Source organism: Drosophila pseudoobscura, chromosome 4 (genome assembly GCF_009870125.1).
Source record: "Drosophila pseudoobscura strain MV-25-SWS-2005 chromosome 4, UCI_Dpse_MV25, whole genome shotgun sequence".
Classification (NCBI taxonomy): Eukaryota; Metazoa; Arthropoda; class Insecta; order Diptera; family Drosophilidae; genus Drosophila; species Drosophila pseudoobscura.
The window spans coordinates 6,970,928-6,987,484 of NC_046681.1; the positions used below are offsets into that span (position 1 = coordinate 6,970,928).

General features: G+C 47.3%; 3 protein-coding genes across 9 annotated transcripts; 1 reads left to right on the plus strand and 2 right to left on the minus strand.

The window, feature by feature from the left end:
- Positions 1-5,789: 5,789 nt before the first annotated feature.
- LOC4816470 (uncharacterized) lies at positions 5,790-6,689 on the minus strand. The gene is made up of 2 exons (XM_001355993.4): positions 6,459-6,689; positions 5,790-6,396 (listed from the first exon to the last, which is right to left on the minus strand). Exon 2 carries the CDS (start codon positions 6,386-6,388, stop codon positions 6,065-6,067), a length of 324 nt encoding a protein of 107 aa, XP_001356029.2. The 5' UTR covers positions 6,389-6,396; positions 6,459-6,689; the 3' UTR covers positions 5,790-6,064.
- Positions 6,690-7,311: 622 nt separating this feature from the next.
- Positions 7,312-8,079, plus strand: Uxt (Uxt prefoldin-like subunit). Its single transcript, XM_001355992.4, has 2 exons — positions 7,312-7,447; positions 7,501-8,079. The coding sequence occupies exons 1-2, from the start codon at positions 7,338-7,340 to the stop codon at positions 7,949-7,951; spliced, it is 561 nt and encodes a 186-aa protein (XP_001356028.3). The 5' UTR covers positions 7,312-7,337; the 3' UTR covers positions 7,952-8,079.
- Positions 7,985-15,775, minus strand: yuri (yuri gagarin). 7 transcript variants are annotated; one of them, XM_015181157.2, is made up of 12 exons: positions 15,185-15,764; positions 14,772-15,119; positions 14,480-14,638; positions 13,854-14,114; positions 13,563-13,797; positions 13,407-13,495; positions 12,716-12,826; positions 9,332-9,488; positions 9,084-9,268; positions 8,752-9,020; positions 8,395-8,689; positions 7,985-8,305 (listed from the first exon to the last, which is right to left on the minus strand). In XM_015181157.2, exons 1-12 carry the CDS (start codon positions 15,506-15,508, stop codon positions 8,120-8,122), a joined length of 2,619 nt encoding a protein of 872 aa, XP_015036643.2. In that variant the 5' UTR covers positions 15,509-15,764; the 3' UTR covers positions 7,985-8,119. The 7 variants fall into 7 exon arrangements, with proteins under 7 accessions (XP_015036643.2, XP_001356027.4, XP_015036637.2 ...); XM_001355991.4 differs by having other exon boundaries at positions 14,784-15,119; positions 15,185-15,762; XM_015181151.2 differs by lacking the exon at positions 13,854-14,114 and having other exon boundaries at positions 15,185-15,768.
- Positions 15,776-16,557: the final 782 nt, after the last annotated feature.

Consider the following 16,557-nt stretch of genomic DNA (forward strand, 5'->3'; position numbering starts at 1 on the left):
CCAAGCGTGGCATTTTTGGTCAATTAGATTCGAGTTGACATGTCGCGCGGGTGGCACTTGGCCGAGCTCCAAGTCCGCTGGCGGGTCGGGTGTGGGCGTGGGTCCGTGCATTGTGTGTCATGCAACGGCGTGGCGTCTCCCTCCACGCGAGCCGGAAACGTGCATCCGTTTCGGCTGCGGCTCCCCCCGCTAAATGCAGGCTTCTAGCCAGAAACTAAAGTTTCGGAATCTGTGCCAAACGCAAGTAAGCCGCTTCAGCCGAGGTCTATCCAAATTTGGTGGCTGCAGATTGCGTACGATTGCCACATGCTGCTGCAACGGTGTGTAGTTTTTGTTGTAGCTGTTGCTGTTGCTGTTGCCGCAGAGGATGCAACGCTTCGCTGCGCCTGACACTTTGCTCAAAAATTGCATAAAGTACGTTTTCGAGGAAGTCATCAGATGGCAAAATAGAAAATGGATAATAATGGATATCTGCTGCCCTTTTTGCGGGTTGCTTCACTGTGCCATAAGCGTCTTTCAAAATTCCGATTAAATATCGCTCAAAGTACGAGCAATATGAGTACTTTTGATCACTATCAGCTGTCCTCAGAATAAGCCATATATCCAAATAGAATCCTGGCTGGTTATCGGAGCATTAGCCCAGGAGCAACCCATGCGAGATGTGAGAGTAATTAAATGTCTTCTAGCTCCCAGTTGCATTCTTCCTCCGAAATGGTTATTGTTGTCACAGCCACCGCGTAACGTTCATTAAAGAAAATGATCAAAACCTGCCAGTCAGCCAGTCAGCCAGTCAGACGTTCCCTCGATCCGTCAGAGTCGGTGACGGAGTCGGAGTCGGAGCCGGAGATGGAGTCTACCTACCTGCCTGCTCAGGGCTGATCTTAACTCACGTGTGGAAATCATGGCAGCTAATGTGCATTATATTTCTTTCCTCTGTTTGCTATTAGCGTTGTTATTTCTGTGTCCCTGCATTCATTTGCCCCCTTTGCCGGCCCCCCACCCCTCCGTTCAGGCCACAATTGTGTAATATTCTGTCGGCATTTGTGTGCATCCCCCCACCCCAGCCCTCAGTTGGGGCTGCTCTAAAAACGTGATGCAATTAGGCCTCAGAGGAGGCGGAGATGGAGGCCCCCAGATGCAGTCGGGCAGTCGGCATGTGGGTTCAAGATCGGACAAAGAGGGGGAAAAAAGTGTGAAAAGGGAGCCCAGAGTTATGATTATCGTACGTGTTCTTCTAGATCTCCCCATCGGGGAGAGGGTAATCAATTTTTTCATGTCTTCATTATTTTTATTTTCATTTTCGAGTGTGAGAATTTTGTGCATGATTTAATGGGTTCCGGGGACCTACTCATACGATCTTTGGAATGAGACATGAGAGAGTTTAGAATGGATGAGCTAATGGAGGAATGCCGGGAAAACTATGAATATAAAAGGAAGGGATTATAATCCAAGTAACCCTGAATCCGCTATAATATGGCTTTCATAGCAATCCAATTCGTAAACTTTCCCTCATTCCCATGGTGTGCCCTCCCTCTATTACTATAATACCATAATACCATAACCATCTGTAATTGAGACCCAGTTCTGCTGCTGGTGTCATCTTGACACCCATTACTCATCATCGCACCGTTCGTGTACCGTGCCACATGTGGCACATTGACCCAAGTGCCGAATACCAGACCAGCTAACCCAGAAACCCCCAGCAGCAAGCGATAGGAATATTTTCTATTTCCATTGGGGACTGGCAAATGGCAGAATCTTTATGGCACTTCAATTACAACAATACGCATTATTTTCGTTGGGTATAAAACATTTTTCAGCGGCTTAAGTGTATCGGCCCCTTCGGCCAGGGGCTGCCAAAGGGAACGGAAACGGAGACGGAGATGGAGACGCCGAGAAAAGGCCGTGCTCAAGTAGACGTGACAAGAGACAAAGGCAGGCCCGAAGAGAATCCGCGGAGCGATTTGGCCTGCCCAGTGAAAGCAGCTACGAAGAAATAGTAGTACCCTTACTAATGTCAGTACCAGAGGAATGGTAATCGCACAGATCGCAGAACGATTCCTAGCAGCGCTCCAATTTGTGTTCACGTAATTATTTCAGGTAACGCCGAGACGCGAAACGGGAAACGCGCAAGACCCATTTAAACGGTAGGGCAGCGTATTAAAACTAAGTGCCACTTAAGCCTGCCCAAAAGCTTTTTATTTTTCAGAACTTGCGCAAAAAGCCCTGACAGACAAAGAGATTGGATTGTCTCTCAATGCCTCCGATGCCTCCGATGCCTCCAATGCCTCCGAATGGGGCACTACTGCGAGTACTCGTAGTAGTCGTACTTTGTAGTTCGTTCCTGCCTCCTATGTGCAATGCAATTTCTAAAACGTGATTCGTGCAGAGACAAAATGCCATACTCTCCTCCTCTTCGGCAGTGGCAGTGGAGACCATTAATATAATTTGTGTCTGGAGTTATTTCTCCTCAGACTTGGAGTCTGCGAGTTCCGATCCGAGCCCCGTCCTAAACGATTATGAGCTCCGAGCTGGAGCTGTAGCTGGAGCTGGAGTTGGAGGCGACTGATGTTGTGAAAACATGCCACAGTTTTCCATATCGCATTGTTGTTCCGCTCACGGGGTCACAGTCCCCCAAAGCACCTCCCTCCCATATAGATCAAATGGAACCGCTGATCGTGTCGTGTCGTCGGCGGCGATCGATGGCTGTTTTCCCGGTCCCGGTCTCGGTCTCGGTCTTGGTCTTCGTATGTCTAGGTGGTGTGGTGTGTGGGCTTTCCTCTTATTTATTTACAGAATTGTCTACGCTTTTTATTGGATGGCGCTTAATTTTTATTAGCGCGCAACCGAAATGAGTTTTTCATGGGAACAAATGGCACAATAGCGCCCGGGGCTGGCTTGGCGTGTTGACAGCCCGATAAATTCGAGTTAGACGATGGGGGGGCAGGGGACTTCCTTCTGGAAGTGGAAAATTGAAGTTGCCACAAATGGTCAGCGGGCCACACAAGTCACCGAAGGCGGATTTAATTGGGTTTATAATATAATTGTTGTTCAATTGAGATCTTTTCGAAAACTCTTTCTATTTTATACTATATTCTATACTATTTCCCCCCCTGATCATACCGATCCTCATGCTGTCCAGTATCTACACTTCAACATTGAAGGCTCCACAGTGGCCATTAGCATGGACAAAGAGCCAGCCGCAGGACCCAACCGCCAGCCAAGCACCACACAGGTGCCGACAACAGGTCGGCGACACTTTTTCATTATTTAGCGGCAATATTCAGAGAACACTTTAAGACTGCGGTCTGGGGCGGTCTTTGAATGGAGGCGACAAATCAGCGAGGATCGGGCCACGATCTGCGGTTATACAGTCATAAACTAGGCGACCACCAGGATGCGGGGCGGAGAGGAGCAAGGCGGTCGGCTACCATAAAGCAAACTCTTTATGAGTCGATTGCCGACGACTGCGACATCGACATCCCCGTCGACTGCCGACTGCGATAATGAAGATCTTGTTCTCACTTTCCGGGCCAGGAATAGAGTCGCTTGGCGTCTAATGATGGGAACCAGCCGTTTTGCAGCCACTGGGAAAGCGATGGACCACACAAATCGAGGCACATCATCAGCCAGAGAAAGATAGAAAGAGAGAGGGAAGAGAGAGAGAGAGTCAGAACCAGATCGATCCTGCTGTGCTCTGCTTGGATCGACTCCGAGCTGACTGAAACCTGAGCGCACTTTCATTTTCAGCTCCCGCCGCATAATTAATTGCGACCGAAAGTGGACAACGATTTTTCGTGGCAGCAGAAAGTAAAATGTGGCCCCGAGCTGATCCGCGCCCCTCCGCAGGAACAACGAACCTGTCGACCAACCGACTGTAAACCGGATCAATGGAGGCCCGGGCAACTTTCTTCTTGCGGCTTCTGACACACTAAACTGACGCAACGCAACGTGTGGCAAGTGCAACAAGTGCAGATCAGAGCAGTGCAACGCCCACGAGCCGAAGACACCGCAGGAAGGCAGCTTCCTTTCCACAAAGAAATGAGACTTCAATGGCGGGCCATAAAAATGAAAATTAAGCATCTTTATAGGTGATTGGGGGGACGGGGGGGCCAGGGTGCCGGTGCCAGTGCCAGCTGGGAGCATGCCTCATTCACACGATTCAGAGTCAGATCCAGATTCAGATGGTGATCCTACCCTGCGAGGTTGCATTGCCATCCGGGTATGTTGGGCCCTTCCAAGCAGGAACACCCGCCTCCCATTGAACAAATAAATAGAGCCCTTTCTTTGAATGATGGATCCCATTCGATGGGAAAATATTATTAAGACTTTCATCTGTGGTCAATAAATTCCAAAATTCAGTTAAAGGGCGCCACATAGTCGTCGACCCACTCCCGATGGGATCCGATCCGACTGGCTGCAAGGAGTGCTGGAGTCGGAGTCGCCGAACCCAAACCCAAACCCAAACCCGATCGACAGTCCAGTGCCTGACAGAACCAGTTTAATGGCACATGAAATTTCACCAAAAAATCTGTGAATCTCCAAGTCTAGCTCGAGGAGGAGGCGCATGGGAGTCGGGGACACGGGGGACACAGGGGGCGTGGCCAGTTGATTTGCTTAAAAAGAAATTCACTTTCCTTCGACGATTTTTACTTTTTCAAACTCTGTGTGCGACTCTTTTTTGTCTTTCGTTGTTTTCCTTTTTTCCTTGCCTTGCCGCAAGTCTCTCCATCCTATCCTCCATGGGCCTGGAAGGCGAAGAAGGTCACGCTATGTTGTAGATCATGAGGATCGGATCCGACAAGGCCCAGACCACGGGAGGCTGCTGGCCGCTGGATACTGAATGGTGGATGCTGAGGATGGTGGATGGTAGATGGTGGCTTGGTCAAAGTCCCAGGCTAAGGCTAAGGCTAAGTCTGAGCTGTGGTTGTGGCTGTGGCTGTGGCCGGGACTAACAAACCCAACAAAGCAAAATCCACAATTGAATGCAATGTCTTGCATTGGCAATGAGCGCAGAAATACTTTTAATGAAAGTTGGCACTTTGCTTTTTGGGTTTTCTGGCTTGCTTTGGGGGGGGATTTCGTTTTGTTTCGTTTAGTTTTGTTGGTTTTTCGGTTTTTTTGTAAGTTTTTGATTTGTGGCAGGCAGCCGTGGAAAATAGACTCGTGGCAGGCAGGGGCCGAAAAGAGCTTCCAAGGAGCCTCGAGCTTGGCTGAGGTGTTTGCAGAGGCTAATTGGATGCGGACAATGGATTACTGGTTGGTTTATTGTCGTCGATGGGGAAGATCCTTAATTGGTTGGAGGCCCCAGGGCGGATCCCTGAAGATTTCAAAGTAAATCAACAGCAGTTTTTGATAATTTGATAAGTACTCCCCATAAAGCTTATAATTTATGACGTATTTTTGGTAGATAGCCTCTCGTTATAGGATAAGTCTACATATCTCCTTGTCCAGGCGGTCCAATTTTGGAAAATTAAGTAGCATCGCATCTGCTTCTGAGAAAACCAGTCAGAAGAACGGAAAGCTCCTCGGCTATTTTCATAATCCTAATTCCTAATACATATAAATATGCACATGCATGATTTAAGGAAAACACCACCCTTCTGAAGTACTGAAGTCTGAATAAACGTCGTTTTGCCTCTTTCGCCGCCAATTATATAGTTTCTTATAGAACCTTTCGCTTTGTGGGGTGTTCTTGTCATAGTGGAGTACTGGTAGAAGAATAAATTCGGACCCATTGCATACATCTGTAACGATCCCATTGGGTCATCAAAAAGTGAAGATCTGTGTAGTTTCTTTAGGGCTGCAATAACATCGCTTTAATTCACACGCTGTTGCTAAGCGTTGGCATTATTTTGTATCTGTACATTGTAAATTTGTAATTATTTATGTAGTTTTGGGTGCTCAGTGTGGGTGTTACAAGATTCCAGTGGAATGTGGAATGGTAGTGGGTGGAAGTGTGCGTTGGCCCCAGTAAAAGAGTCCATTAGAAGTCACCGTTTAAAAGTATACAACGTGTGGATGGACATTGCACCGTGTCCGAAGTGTCTTCATCTTTGAGTAGTTAGTGCTTCTGTTCGTTCTTTTCGTCCTTTGGTGGGGGCGGCTCCTTCTCGGGCGGAGCGGCCTCCTCCTGCTCCTTCTCCTCGACCTCTTCCTCGATGCCGTTGTGCAGTTTAGACCAACGGGGAACTTGGAAGAGAGCCCAGAAGGGGATGATCATCATGACCAGTATTGAACCCCCGCCCATGATCAGCTTCTGTCCGGGCGACATTGGAAATCGCGGTGGACCAGCAATGGGGGCATGGTGACGCACTTGCATTGTAGTCCCGGCCACGGTCCACATCTTTTTCGGTGGGAGAAGTTTCCGCATTAAAGATAAACTCATGGCGAACGCTGTGGGGGAGAGCCGTGAAGCATCCACAGGAAAAATATGGAAAATTAGGGAAAAAACTTACACAGTTGTTGACGCCTGGCTAAAATAAATTAAAATGGCCTATAAGTCGACCTGACAGCTGAACTGACAGATGACACAACCAGACCAGGAAACATTTCGACAGGGTTCAAATGCAAAGGTTAACAACACAGCATTAAAAATGCTAATGAAAGTGGTGTCTGCACTCGCTTTCAATTTCGATTCAGTTTTGATTTTTGCCTGCGTCGCAGACAAAGCACTCGAAAAATGATGGGAAATCTTTTGTTTATCATTGCGTGCACAGGCTGCTCGGGCTGGAATTAATCAGAGCCACCAAACTTGAATTTGGCTTCCCGCCAAAAAGTAGCGGTGCTGGAAAGCGAAGGGCGATCAGCTGTTGGCTCAATGGATGGTTTTACAAATTTTAGACAGAAATACCGATAGTACCGGAAGAGCTAATGGTATTCCTTCCTTCTTACTAGGAAATTGTATGTTATTATTTGCAACGAAATTAATAAGCGCAGAAATATAGGACACAATTGAGACGGTATACAATGGTATATTTTAAATCCTTTTCGCTCATTCATTTTCAAACAATTTCTCGCACCACTCGCGTTCAATCGATAGTATCGATGGCCGAACTGATTTCTTCGGAACGGTAACTCTATTTTCTCTCTTAAAATCGGGTTTCTCTTTTTTCGCTCCCTTTGAATAGTTTATGAATCGGTATTTAATCACTTTACTTGGATCAAAATATGGTGATGATTCTGCATTTCCACTTAAAATCAACAACGAAAAATATATAAAATGGTCAGTATAATTTGAAAATGAGACGGTATATTTTGGTATATTTCTGAGGGTCACACTGTACATCGGTACATTAAAACATCGGTAAACATCGGCAAAAAAACATCGATGCTCGATGCTCGATGCATCGATGTTTTTTTACATCACTATTTCAAACAAAAACAAACAAACATCTGCGAAAATGTATGAAAATTCCACAGGTGTCGCCTACGAGCGCATTCAACGGTAAGCATGTCAGCACACGCCACAAGAGGAGAATACAAATATCACGTTTGCAGTGGCCCCCAGCCCGACACACATCAAGCGCGCATTACGCAGATCGAAGAGTTCATCAACGAAGTCCTAAAACGGGACCTCAGGGAACTGGAGAACTGGATCGGGCAATACAACCAAGAGATCATGGAGTATGTCCAGCTGAAGAACACCCTGCAGACATTCGACGCCCACCTGCCGGAAGGTTACAAGACCCAAGTGAACATCGGCAGCAACGTGTTCATGCAAGCGCGCGTGTCGCAAATGGACAAGATCCTGGTTAACGTGGGCAAGGACGTGTTCCTGGAAATGAGCATGGCGGAGGCGGAGCGCTTCAGCGATGTGCGGATCAAGATACTCACCAAGGAGGCGGATGTCCTGCGCGATGAGAGCATCAAGAAGCGGACCCAGATAAAGATGTCTCTGTTGGCGATAGGCGAGCGGGAAAAGCTGATGCAGGAGGAGGCGCGTCAGTAAGCAGCCTTTATCGGTAGCGGGTAGGGAAAATAGTTCTACACCAGCACTCAGTTTATTTAATTTCGATTACACTTAAATTTATTGTAAATGTGTTGGCCGAATGGTAAATGGGTTTTAGTTAAATGAAATTTAAATGGACTGCTCTTCGAACAATGGGCTATCCGAGGACTATGAGTTCCTTGACGGGGATGAATTTTCTTGACTCGACAGCGCTGCCGCCCGCTCCTGTTCCTTCTGGCTAGCTTTTCGCAAACGAGCCTGTTCTTGAGGCACTGAATGGTCATTGAGCATTTGAGAGTGGATAGAAAGGCGCTGTGATGTATTGGCCAGGATGCGCATACGGTTGGTCATTTGCTGTATTGTTCAATGTGAAGAAATTAATTAGTGACAGGTAGGTCAAGTCAGGGTATTCGGCCTGAATTGAGCCAACACTCATCACTCACATCATCGCCGATATGCGGGGGGACCCGGGCACAGTCCGGCTTCGTCGAAGGGGATGTGGTTCGGTGGACGGCTTTCTTGACGCGTAGTATCTCGGCTTCAAGTAGGGAATGGTCCCGGTGCAGGGACCTGTAATCAAGGACCAGCGTCCGGTACTCCTCCATGAGCATTCTGATCTGCTCCTCTGCCCGCTGTTCGCACTGCCGCTTTGCCTCGTCCACCCTAATCTGTGCATCCTTCCACTGCCTAAACGAACTGATTATCCCCTCCTGCTGCTCGTTTACTTCCTCCTGCTGCCTGTCATTCCACACGGAATCTGCTCTTAGATTGATGTACATCCATTCATACGGCATACCTACTTTAGCTTGCCCCGTATCTTCTTCTGTTCGCACTCGCATTCCCGAAGCTTCTGCTCCATGGTGGCATTCGCTGCATCCAACTGCTTGACGGTCTCTCGGTGTTGTTGCTTCCATTGTTTCTCTTGATCCTGCAGGCTTTGTATAACCCGCCGCGAATTGTTCAGCTCCTTTTCGCTGATCTTCAGCTGGTCGCAGAACGCCCGCTCGCGTCCGGTGGCTTTGGCATCCTTCTCTCTTAGAGCCTGGACCTCTTCCCGCAACAGATCGCGCTGGGAAAGGTAGGGATTATTAGTGGGGATATTTCCGATGGATTTTAAGAATCGGTCTCCTACCTCTATTATCACCGATTTTAGCTCGGATTCCACCTTACAGGCAGATTCCTCTAGGCTCTGCTGGCGCTTTTTGGACTTCTTCAGCTCCTTGCACTGATCGTCGTAGGTCGTCTTGAGATTTTCGCACTGATCTTCATTGTTCTTCAGCAAGGACGCCATCTCACGAATCTTTTGATTCTGTGCACCTGGGGTGAAAGGTATTAATTCTCCCTACTCCTACTACTCATTTCCACTTCATCGAAACTAACTTAGGGCCTCCTTGAGGCGGTCGATCTCATCGTTGAGTCTCTGGTTCCTGCTGAAATCGGAGTAGCTTTGGATCATTTTCTGCAGCTGGGACACTTCCCCATCGCGATGTCTTAGCGTTTCTTGCAGCCCACTTATCACTTCGATCAAATGCTGGTTCTGTGATGGAACGGGATAGGGGCAGAGATTAAAGAAAGTGAAGGGGGTTAACCATGCAGTCAATGAGTCTGGGGCTATTGTGTCTGTGTGTGTTTGAGGCCAACTTGTATCTCTAGTGCGCTGTTGAGGTTGATCCGGGATGGTTCCTCGAGCTCCAAGTCCGATTCCGAGCACTGCTCTAATTCCGGGTGCTGCTGCTGCTCCACTTGCTCGGTCAGCTCCTCAAGGTCCCGCTTGAACTCATCGATAATGCTCAGGTAGTTGTCCCGCGTGGCCTGCAAGATCTCCGATTGGGTTTGGCAGTGGAGTAGGGTGTGCTCAAGCTCCTGTCGATGAGGACAGTCCGCCGCCTCGTCGGTCTAGAGTACATAACAGGTGGAAATGGAAACTGGGATAGGAGCCAACGTGCTAGGTCTTACCATGGCAATGCTCAAAATACTCTCCCAAATCTGTAACTAATTATCCTATTCCCGGAGACGGAATACGGAACATGTACTGTCCGAGCTCTCAGACAACGTTGTCTACGGGTTGCTAGAGGGCTCAAAGCTCTGGGACAGAGCTGACTTTAAATTGTTTCTGGCGTCGTGTGAGTGGTGCACCTTTCGTGTCGTGTCAGTTTCATATTGCACAGACCCAAAAATACTCGTACATACTCGTCTCCGAGACGAATTTCGGCTTCATTACCGTTTCATTTCATTTCAATAATATTGCTATTAAAACTTTGTCACGAAAATAAAACCAAATCGAATTGATTGACCCTGCCCTCCTCCCTCGGCCCACTCACACTCTAAAGCTCCGTAGTGCCGTAGCGCCGTAGGTGGCAAGGTATCCGGTTTCAAAGTTCTGTTTCTTTGGCACTTCGGCAGTCGGAGTCAGAAGTGGAGAGTCGGGAGTCCCCCTCGAAGGTTGTCTGTAGTTTTATAGACATTATTATACTTATTCCCCTGTCATCGCCTGGCCTGGCCTGGCCTGGCCCTACTGTTTGACACGATTTGAAAATAAAGCTGCCACGGGTGCCAGGGCAGCCAGGGCTGCCACGGAATTACATACTCGGGTACGAGTGAACTGAGACGTCAGTCAGTCAGTCCGTCTGCTTGGATTGGATTGGCGCAGGGGAAGCGTGGCTACGCGTACTTAAAACACTTTTAAAGGCATATTATAGTGGAGTAGGAGGCGAGGGAGCAGCCAGTAACCAGGAGCCGTTGCGAGCGATCCTGCTGAATATGATAGGCTATAGGTATGTGAAAATCGATTAAGACGAATGACTTGGCCCGGCTAGGATTGTCTTGGCTTGCCTTGGCTTGGGGGCAATGAATTGTTATGATTTGTTGGAGACTTCATGTCAGAGGGTTGCAGTTCCCTCTGTATCTGTAGCCATCAAAAGTTGTCCTACAAGTGAAGGGAAATCCGCTAAATATGCAAGTAGTTTTGAAACTATTTTGCCAGCACCTTTCGCTGCCTTAGCTTGCACATTTACAGTTTTTGCCACCCCCTGTCCGTGCTTGCCGCCACTCAAAAACAATTTACAGTTTGGGCCAACTTTTTCCGACGTATCACCGCGCGGCTGTCAAACTCTTTGGCTAATTGCACGCTCTCCCCGCCACCAGACCAGGCCGAAACACTTCGCGTCTTTCATTTTCGCGCGCATTGCCACCGGGAAACTTCAATACAACTTTTTGTGGGTGGGTGGGGCACAGCGAGGGTGAGGGCGAGGGCGAGAGTGACTAATTAAGGCTCGTAAATTGTCTGTTTTACGTGGTAGTCTAGCGGCGCGGGTGTATGATGTTCACAGGCTTCGTATTGGACCAGAGTCCTGTGCCTTCCGTGGCTTTGTTTCACCCGAATCCGAATAAACAGCAACCGACGACGGATGACGGGATTCTGATGTGGACTGCGCTTCCAAGTGCCGACGACTCCTCGACTGTTTCCGGAGCAGTGTTTATTTTGCCCTGGCTGACTATGATAGAGATGATCACGTGAAGAGGGACTTACAGGAAGGAGTCATCGGAAGTTCGGAAGTTCATCCCTTAATGGATGATCCATAGTGGGGATGCGGAGGATAGACTTTCGTGTTTTAGTCATTGCTTAGACATCTTTCAGGTCTTATCTCTAAAATGGAACAAATGTTTCGGACGGATTTAGTGTGGTGCCGTGAGGCTCGTGCTCACGGGCTTCACGAGCACCTCTAGGCCTTAGTCTTCCCTCCACTCATCGATATGCATATCACTGTTCGCCTGCCTCGCGTGTCGATTGTGGGTAAATAAATAACACGAAACCTATTTCCGATTCCCCAGTTGGGGACGGAAAAGACGAAGGAAAAGGAACAGGAAGGGGGAAGGGGGCGAGGGCAATTCCAGATGAACTTACATATAGTGGAGTTTCCTCAATAAACACATTCGCGAGCGATTTGTATTTGTCGCATGTAGACAGCAACGCGGGGGGCCGTGAAATGAAATCTTTTACTTTTGGCTCGTACAAAATATATGGGTAAATAAATCAGACGACTCGAATGGCAAGTATTGTATGTACACTGTTCGTCATTCCAGCCTGGATACAGGCTCGAACACGAGTGCTAGGGAGGAGTGGAGTGCTAGGTGCACACAGGGTCTCTGGCTGTGGCTGAAACTCGAACTCGAACGGGAATGTCATTTACCACATAGTAATCGTATATATATGTATTTTGGCCTCGGATTGCAGTGATACGAGCAGCATGATAAGCCCTCCCTGCTTCTCCTTTTTTCGGCCCATTCGAAAAGTTACTTTTGGGCTCACTCCCCCAATAGGACGACACAATTGTGTACACGTACAGTACATACATCAGATAAACAAGACCTTACTTATGGGTATATTTTACAAGTCAATCCCTTTTGCCTTTTGGCGGGAAGAACCGTTTCGTTTCCTCGATGAATACACTTAAAACTTGTACTTGAACTACGCGAGTAACGAAAACTGTTATCGCAACTTAACCTCTACTCATTTATCTAGGCTTAAGCTAACTGTTTCGATGGGTCAACGAGGAGGACGGGACCCAGTTACTTGGAGCTTCTGGACTTTGTTGGTGGCTTCATCGAAGCATTCGATATGGGTCTCGATGATTGTTTCGATTTTGTTATAGCTGCAGGTTTGTCTTTGGCGGACCCTGTTGTATGGGGTGGAGTTTTTGTGTCGCTTTGCTGAATTTTATGTGACATGTTAATAACAATAAATGACTATTGTCTAATACTCACCGAAATGACGTTTTCCCGATTGTCTACGTATAATTTATTAATGACAGCGCAGAACGGGTTTCCCGTTGAGTCTGTTTTATATATTTCCTCGTACGTGAAGCCTTCAAAGCCCTGAACAGAAGGAAGGAATTTATTCAGAACAGTTTTATTCAGCACAGGAATCAATACTATATATTTATTGTCCCAAAAATCTCCCGGTCTTCGTGGAATTTTTAAAGCTCGGACCACACTTGAAATCTACAATAGAATCTTTTGATAAAACCTCAATAAAAACTAACTTTTCTATTGAAAGTTAACTAATTAAACCAATACATATATCATTTTATTAATATTTGATGTGATATCCTATTTAAAATCAGCTATTATTCATTTTTCTGGGATTTTTTGATTACTTTTAGTAACAGATTCCTTTATTATTATCTCCTATAAGAATGATGATTTTTGAGTTCGGTTATTTCATCAAAAATTAAAAAAAAAAATGGTTTAATATAGTAGTTTTGCATTTTGGGCGGTGAAAACCACTTCTCGTTTTGTGCCCTGCGAAAATCTTGATCTTTTGCAATTATCTTGAAAACGAAAAATGGCGCAAAATCAACCATAGCACCAATTAGAGGGCTATCTAGGTTGTACTAGCATCATGGAAATGCCCATATACTTATAGTTTTACTAACAGATGTTAGTATCAACTCACCATCTCGATAAGTTTATCAGCTATACCCTTGAGAACTTCTGCATTCCTAGTGTTTACCATACTTTCCGACGCAAGCCTTGAATGTAAATCTGAAATGTGGAAACAAGGCAATCTTCAGGGAGAGAGAGCCATTGATCAGAGATCAAAGATACCCACCGCTGTTTTCGTTTAGCTGACGAAGGTAGTTGCTTTGCACTTCCTTGTGGGTATTGGTGAGGGCCTGCAGCTGAGATCGCAAAGCCTCAACGGCCTTTCCGTCCGGTTCCGAGCAAACCGCATTGATCGGAGTGCTGTTGGGTTGAGAGCCGTGGTTGTTCGATTTGTTTCGGAGAGCGTTCATGTGACTTCGAGCATTTTCCAGCTTGGTAGTTTCGTCAACGAGTTCTTGGCTCTGAAAAAAAAGAGTGAAGGAGCAATTGGAGTTACAAATTGTGGGAGATTCCTTACAAAGTTCTTGAACAATTTGTAAAGACGATTCCGGCAGGCCTCCGTGGACTGGATCTCTTGCCTACTATTCATCTCCAGCAGAGCGTTGAGTTCCGCATCAAGTACCTTCAGAATTTGGCACTCCTGCTCATCTTTCACAGCGAGCGTATTCAGAAAGCAAGAAGCCACCAGATCTCCGACCCTCGCCATTTCTTCATCCGCCGTCATGGACAACGGCTTAGGCCTCAGCACATACGCAAGTCGATCCGTGATATCCTGCAGCTGATTACAAGCCAATGGCAACAAGCTATTAATTGATTTCATTTGGTTTTCTATTTATTTTTTGTTCTTGTGTTAATTTGTTTTGAGTTGTAGTCTGTTGTTGTACTGTTTCCTTTACATTGAGTTGTAATGTATTGTTTCAGGAGTGACATGAATTTTTCTACGTATCAAACAAACAAAACGAACTGAGTTAAAACCGAAATGCAGGCTGATCATAGTTGTCGATTAAGGCGATTGGTTGATAAGAAAATGTTCGAGTCTATGATTAACATAAGTAGGTGTGCGCATACATGTATAGGTTTCCTAAACACAGCCCCAGTCCCAGTCCCTGTCCCCGTCGTGGGATCACCTTCCCTTCCACTTACCCTCTCATTGAGCTGGGCAATGCATTGGTCCTTCATGATGATCTTCTGCCTGGCCGTCTGGACCACCTCATCGAGGCTACTGAGCTGGGACTTCAGATGGCAAACTTCATCGTGCTTGGCGGCCATTTCGTTGACCAGCGATTTCATGCACTCCGCCATCTGGAAAAACAATAGAAATCTTAAATTTATGAAAGCAATGGGGGACTGGAGGAGCCACGAAGGCAGAACGTGCCACATTCGCTATCGCTCTATGGGGGCGGTACCCACCGAGTGAGTGAATCAATTGACCTACTCTATATCTTACCTTTACGCTCTCGCTCTCCGGATAACTCTGATCGCGGGATACGCCCAGCACCTGGTGGACAGTCAGGGTCTCCAATGAAAGGCGTTCCGTATCCCAGATATTCCGGTGAAACGCATTCTGGACGAACTTTATAACTGCGCAAAGGTCCTTGCGCAGCTGTCGGTTCTCGGAAAGCGCCTGCTGCCTCTCCCCATCGATCGACTCTACCCAGGGAATCACCTTTCCGAGTGTCTCCTCTTCAAGTGACGACAAGTTGGTGAACATCACTCCGTTTACTTGAAGTAGGTAGTCCACCCACTCTTGAAAAGTGATCAGACGGAGCTGGAGTGGTAGACACTGCAAGAAAAATTGGTGTTAGGCGTTGGGCGGAAGTCTGTGGAGTGGATTTTGTAGCCTCTCACCGTGGAAGATCCGCTCTTAGGGTTAAGGCGGTCGATCTCCTCTAGCCGATTGAGGTATATTTTGTTTATTTTGAGGTTTATTTGGGGGGCCACGCCTGGGTCCTCAGGCGATTCCTCCAGTAGCCGGCGATAGTGGTCCGTGGCTATGGGTTCGGTGGAGGCCTTACAATTGGCATGATCCTTGCCTTCCTCTTCGAGGAGGAAATTTTTGTAATGCGCAAAAGCGTCGGACAGAATTCCGACACTTTCTGTGATCAGCTCTGGAGCCTCTTCGGTTTGCTGAGCAAGCTGCCCGGAGGTCGTGGGCGTCTCCGAATTTGACATCGCTTTTTTTCTCAATTTTCGAGTCCGCTTTAAGTAAAATTAAAAATTTTATGTTCTGGCCTCAACGCAAACTGGAGAAGTGTACATGTGCCAGGTTTTCCAGTTTCGAGATCGAACGTTCACTTGGAAAGTGGAATCTCAAGGCACTGCTGATGGGCGAGATTCAGGTGCAGTTTTCCGCTCCTAAGGTCAGCTCTACGAGCACACGACTCCACACGCACGCAAATCAGCACAGAGAATCGCGAAACGAAACGAAACGCTAAGAAAAAGCTCTGCTCTGAAAATAATACTACTATAGTATCCGATTCGCCAGAGCGCTGCCCAGACGAACCTTGGCAGCGACGTCAGCGGCAACGCGGCTGCGTTGCGTTCATATCTTTTGTTTGCAGTCTTCTGACGTAGCAAGTAGTTTTGTTTATTCGCGAGTATATTTTTCTGGTTCTGGTTTTCCTTTTGCTGCCGCTGTGCTGTGCTGTGCTGTGCTGTGCTGTGCCGTTCTGTGCGACCAGTATTTCATGCCCCGCACACGCGTTCGCCACACAGGTATATTTCAGGTAGACTGATTGAGTTCGCACATTGAGCGCGTCTCAGTGCGGGGCAAGGTGTATCTACGCAGGGTGATCCATTGCCATGAAGGTCTCCAACGAGACTTGCCTACTTGTAAATACGGTTGATGTTTCTATTAAACACCTATGAATGTATGAACATGTCATTCTCTTGAAATTACAACCCTTTGTAAAGCAACAAAAACCAGCAAAGAACATATAGAGGTAGAGAGTGGCAAACGCCAGTTAAAGGCAATGCGGGATTGGGAGTGGGAGCGCAGCACCTTGCACAGATATACCATGTGTGAGCGACTCCGCTCTCCCCGCTCTCATTTGGCCGCTCTCTGTAGCTCCTCGGCCAGCTTATCAGTGCGTCGGATCGAATCGATTCGGATCATCGCCCGAGCAGCCCCACTCGGTGTTTACCGAAAAACTTAGCAAAACAAACTTTCTGTTTCTGGCTCCAGTGTATCGGCGGAACATGCAAATCATTGATATTTACCA

Excerpts from the sequence above, each read along its gene's own strand:
- yuri (XM_015181157.2), bottom strand. The coding sequence starts at position 15,508 with ATGTCAAATTCGGAGACGCCCACGACCTCCGGGCAGCTTGCTCAGCAA. Across the intron at positions 14,639-14,771 it reads GCGTAAAGGTAAGATATAGA|ATGGCGGAGTGCATGAAATC; the intron begins GTAGGTCAATTG and ends TTGTTTTTCCAG. Across the intron at positions 8,306-8,394 it reads CCCCGCATATCGGCGATGAT|CAAATGACCAACCGTATGCG; the intron begins GTGAGTGATGAG and ends TGAACAATACAG.
- LOC4816470 (XM_001355993.4), bottom strand. The coding sequence starts at position 6,388 with ATGAGTTTATCTTTAATGCGGAAACTTCTCCCACCGAAAAAGATGTGG.
- Uxt (XM_001355992.4), top strand. The coding sequence starts at position 7,338 with ATGCTCGATGCATCGATGTTTTTTTACATCACTATTTCAAACAAAAAC. Across the intron at positions 7,448-7,500 it reads GCCTACGAGCGCATTCAACG|TGGCCCCCAGCCCGACACAC; the intron begins GTAAGCATGTCA and ends TCACGTTTGCAG.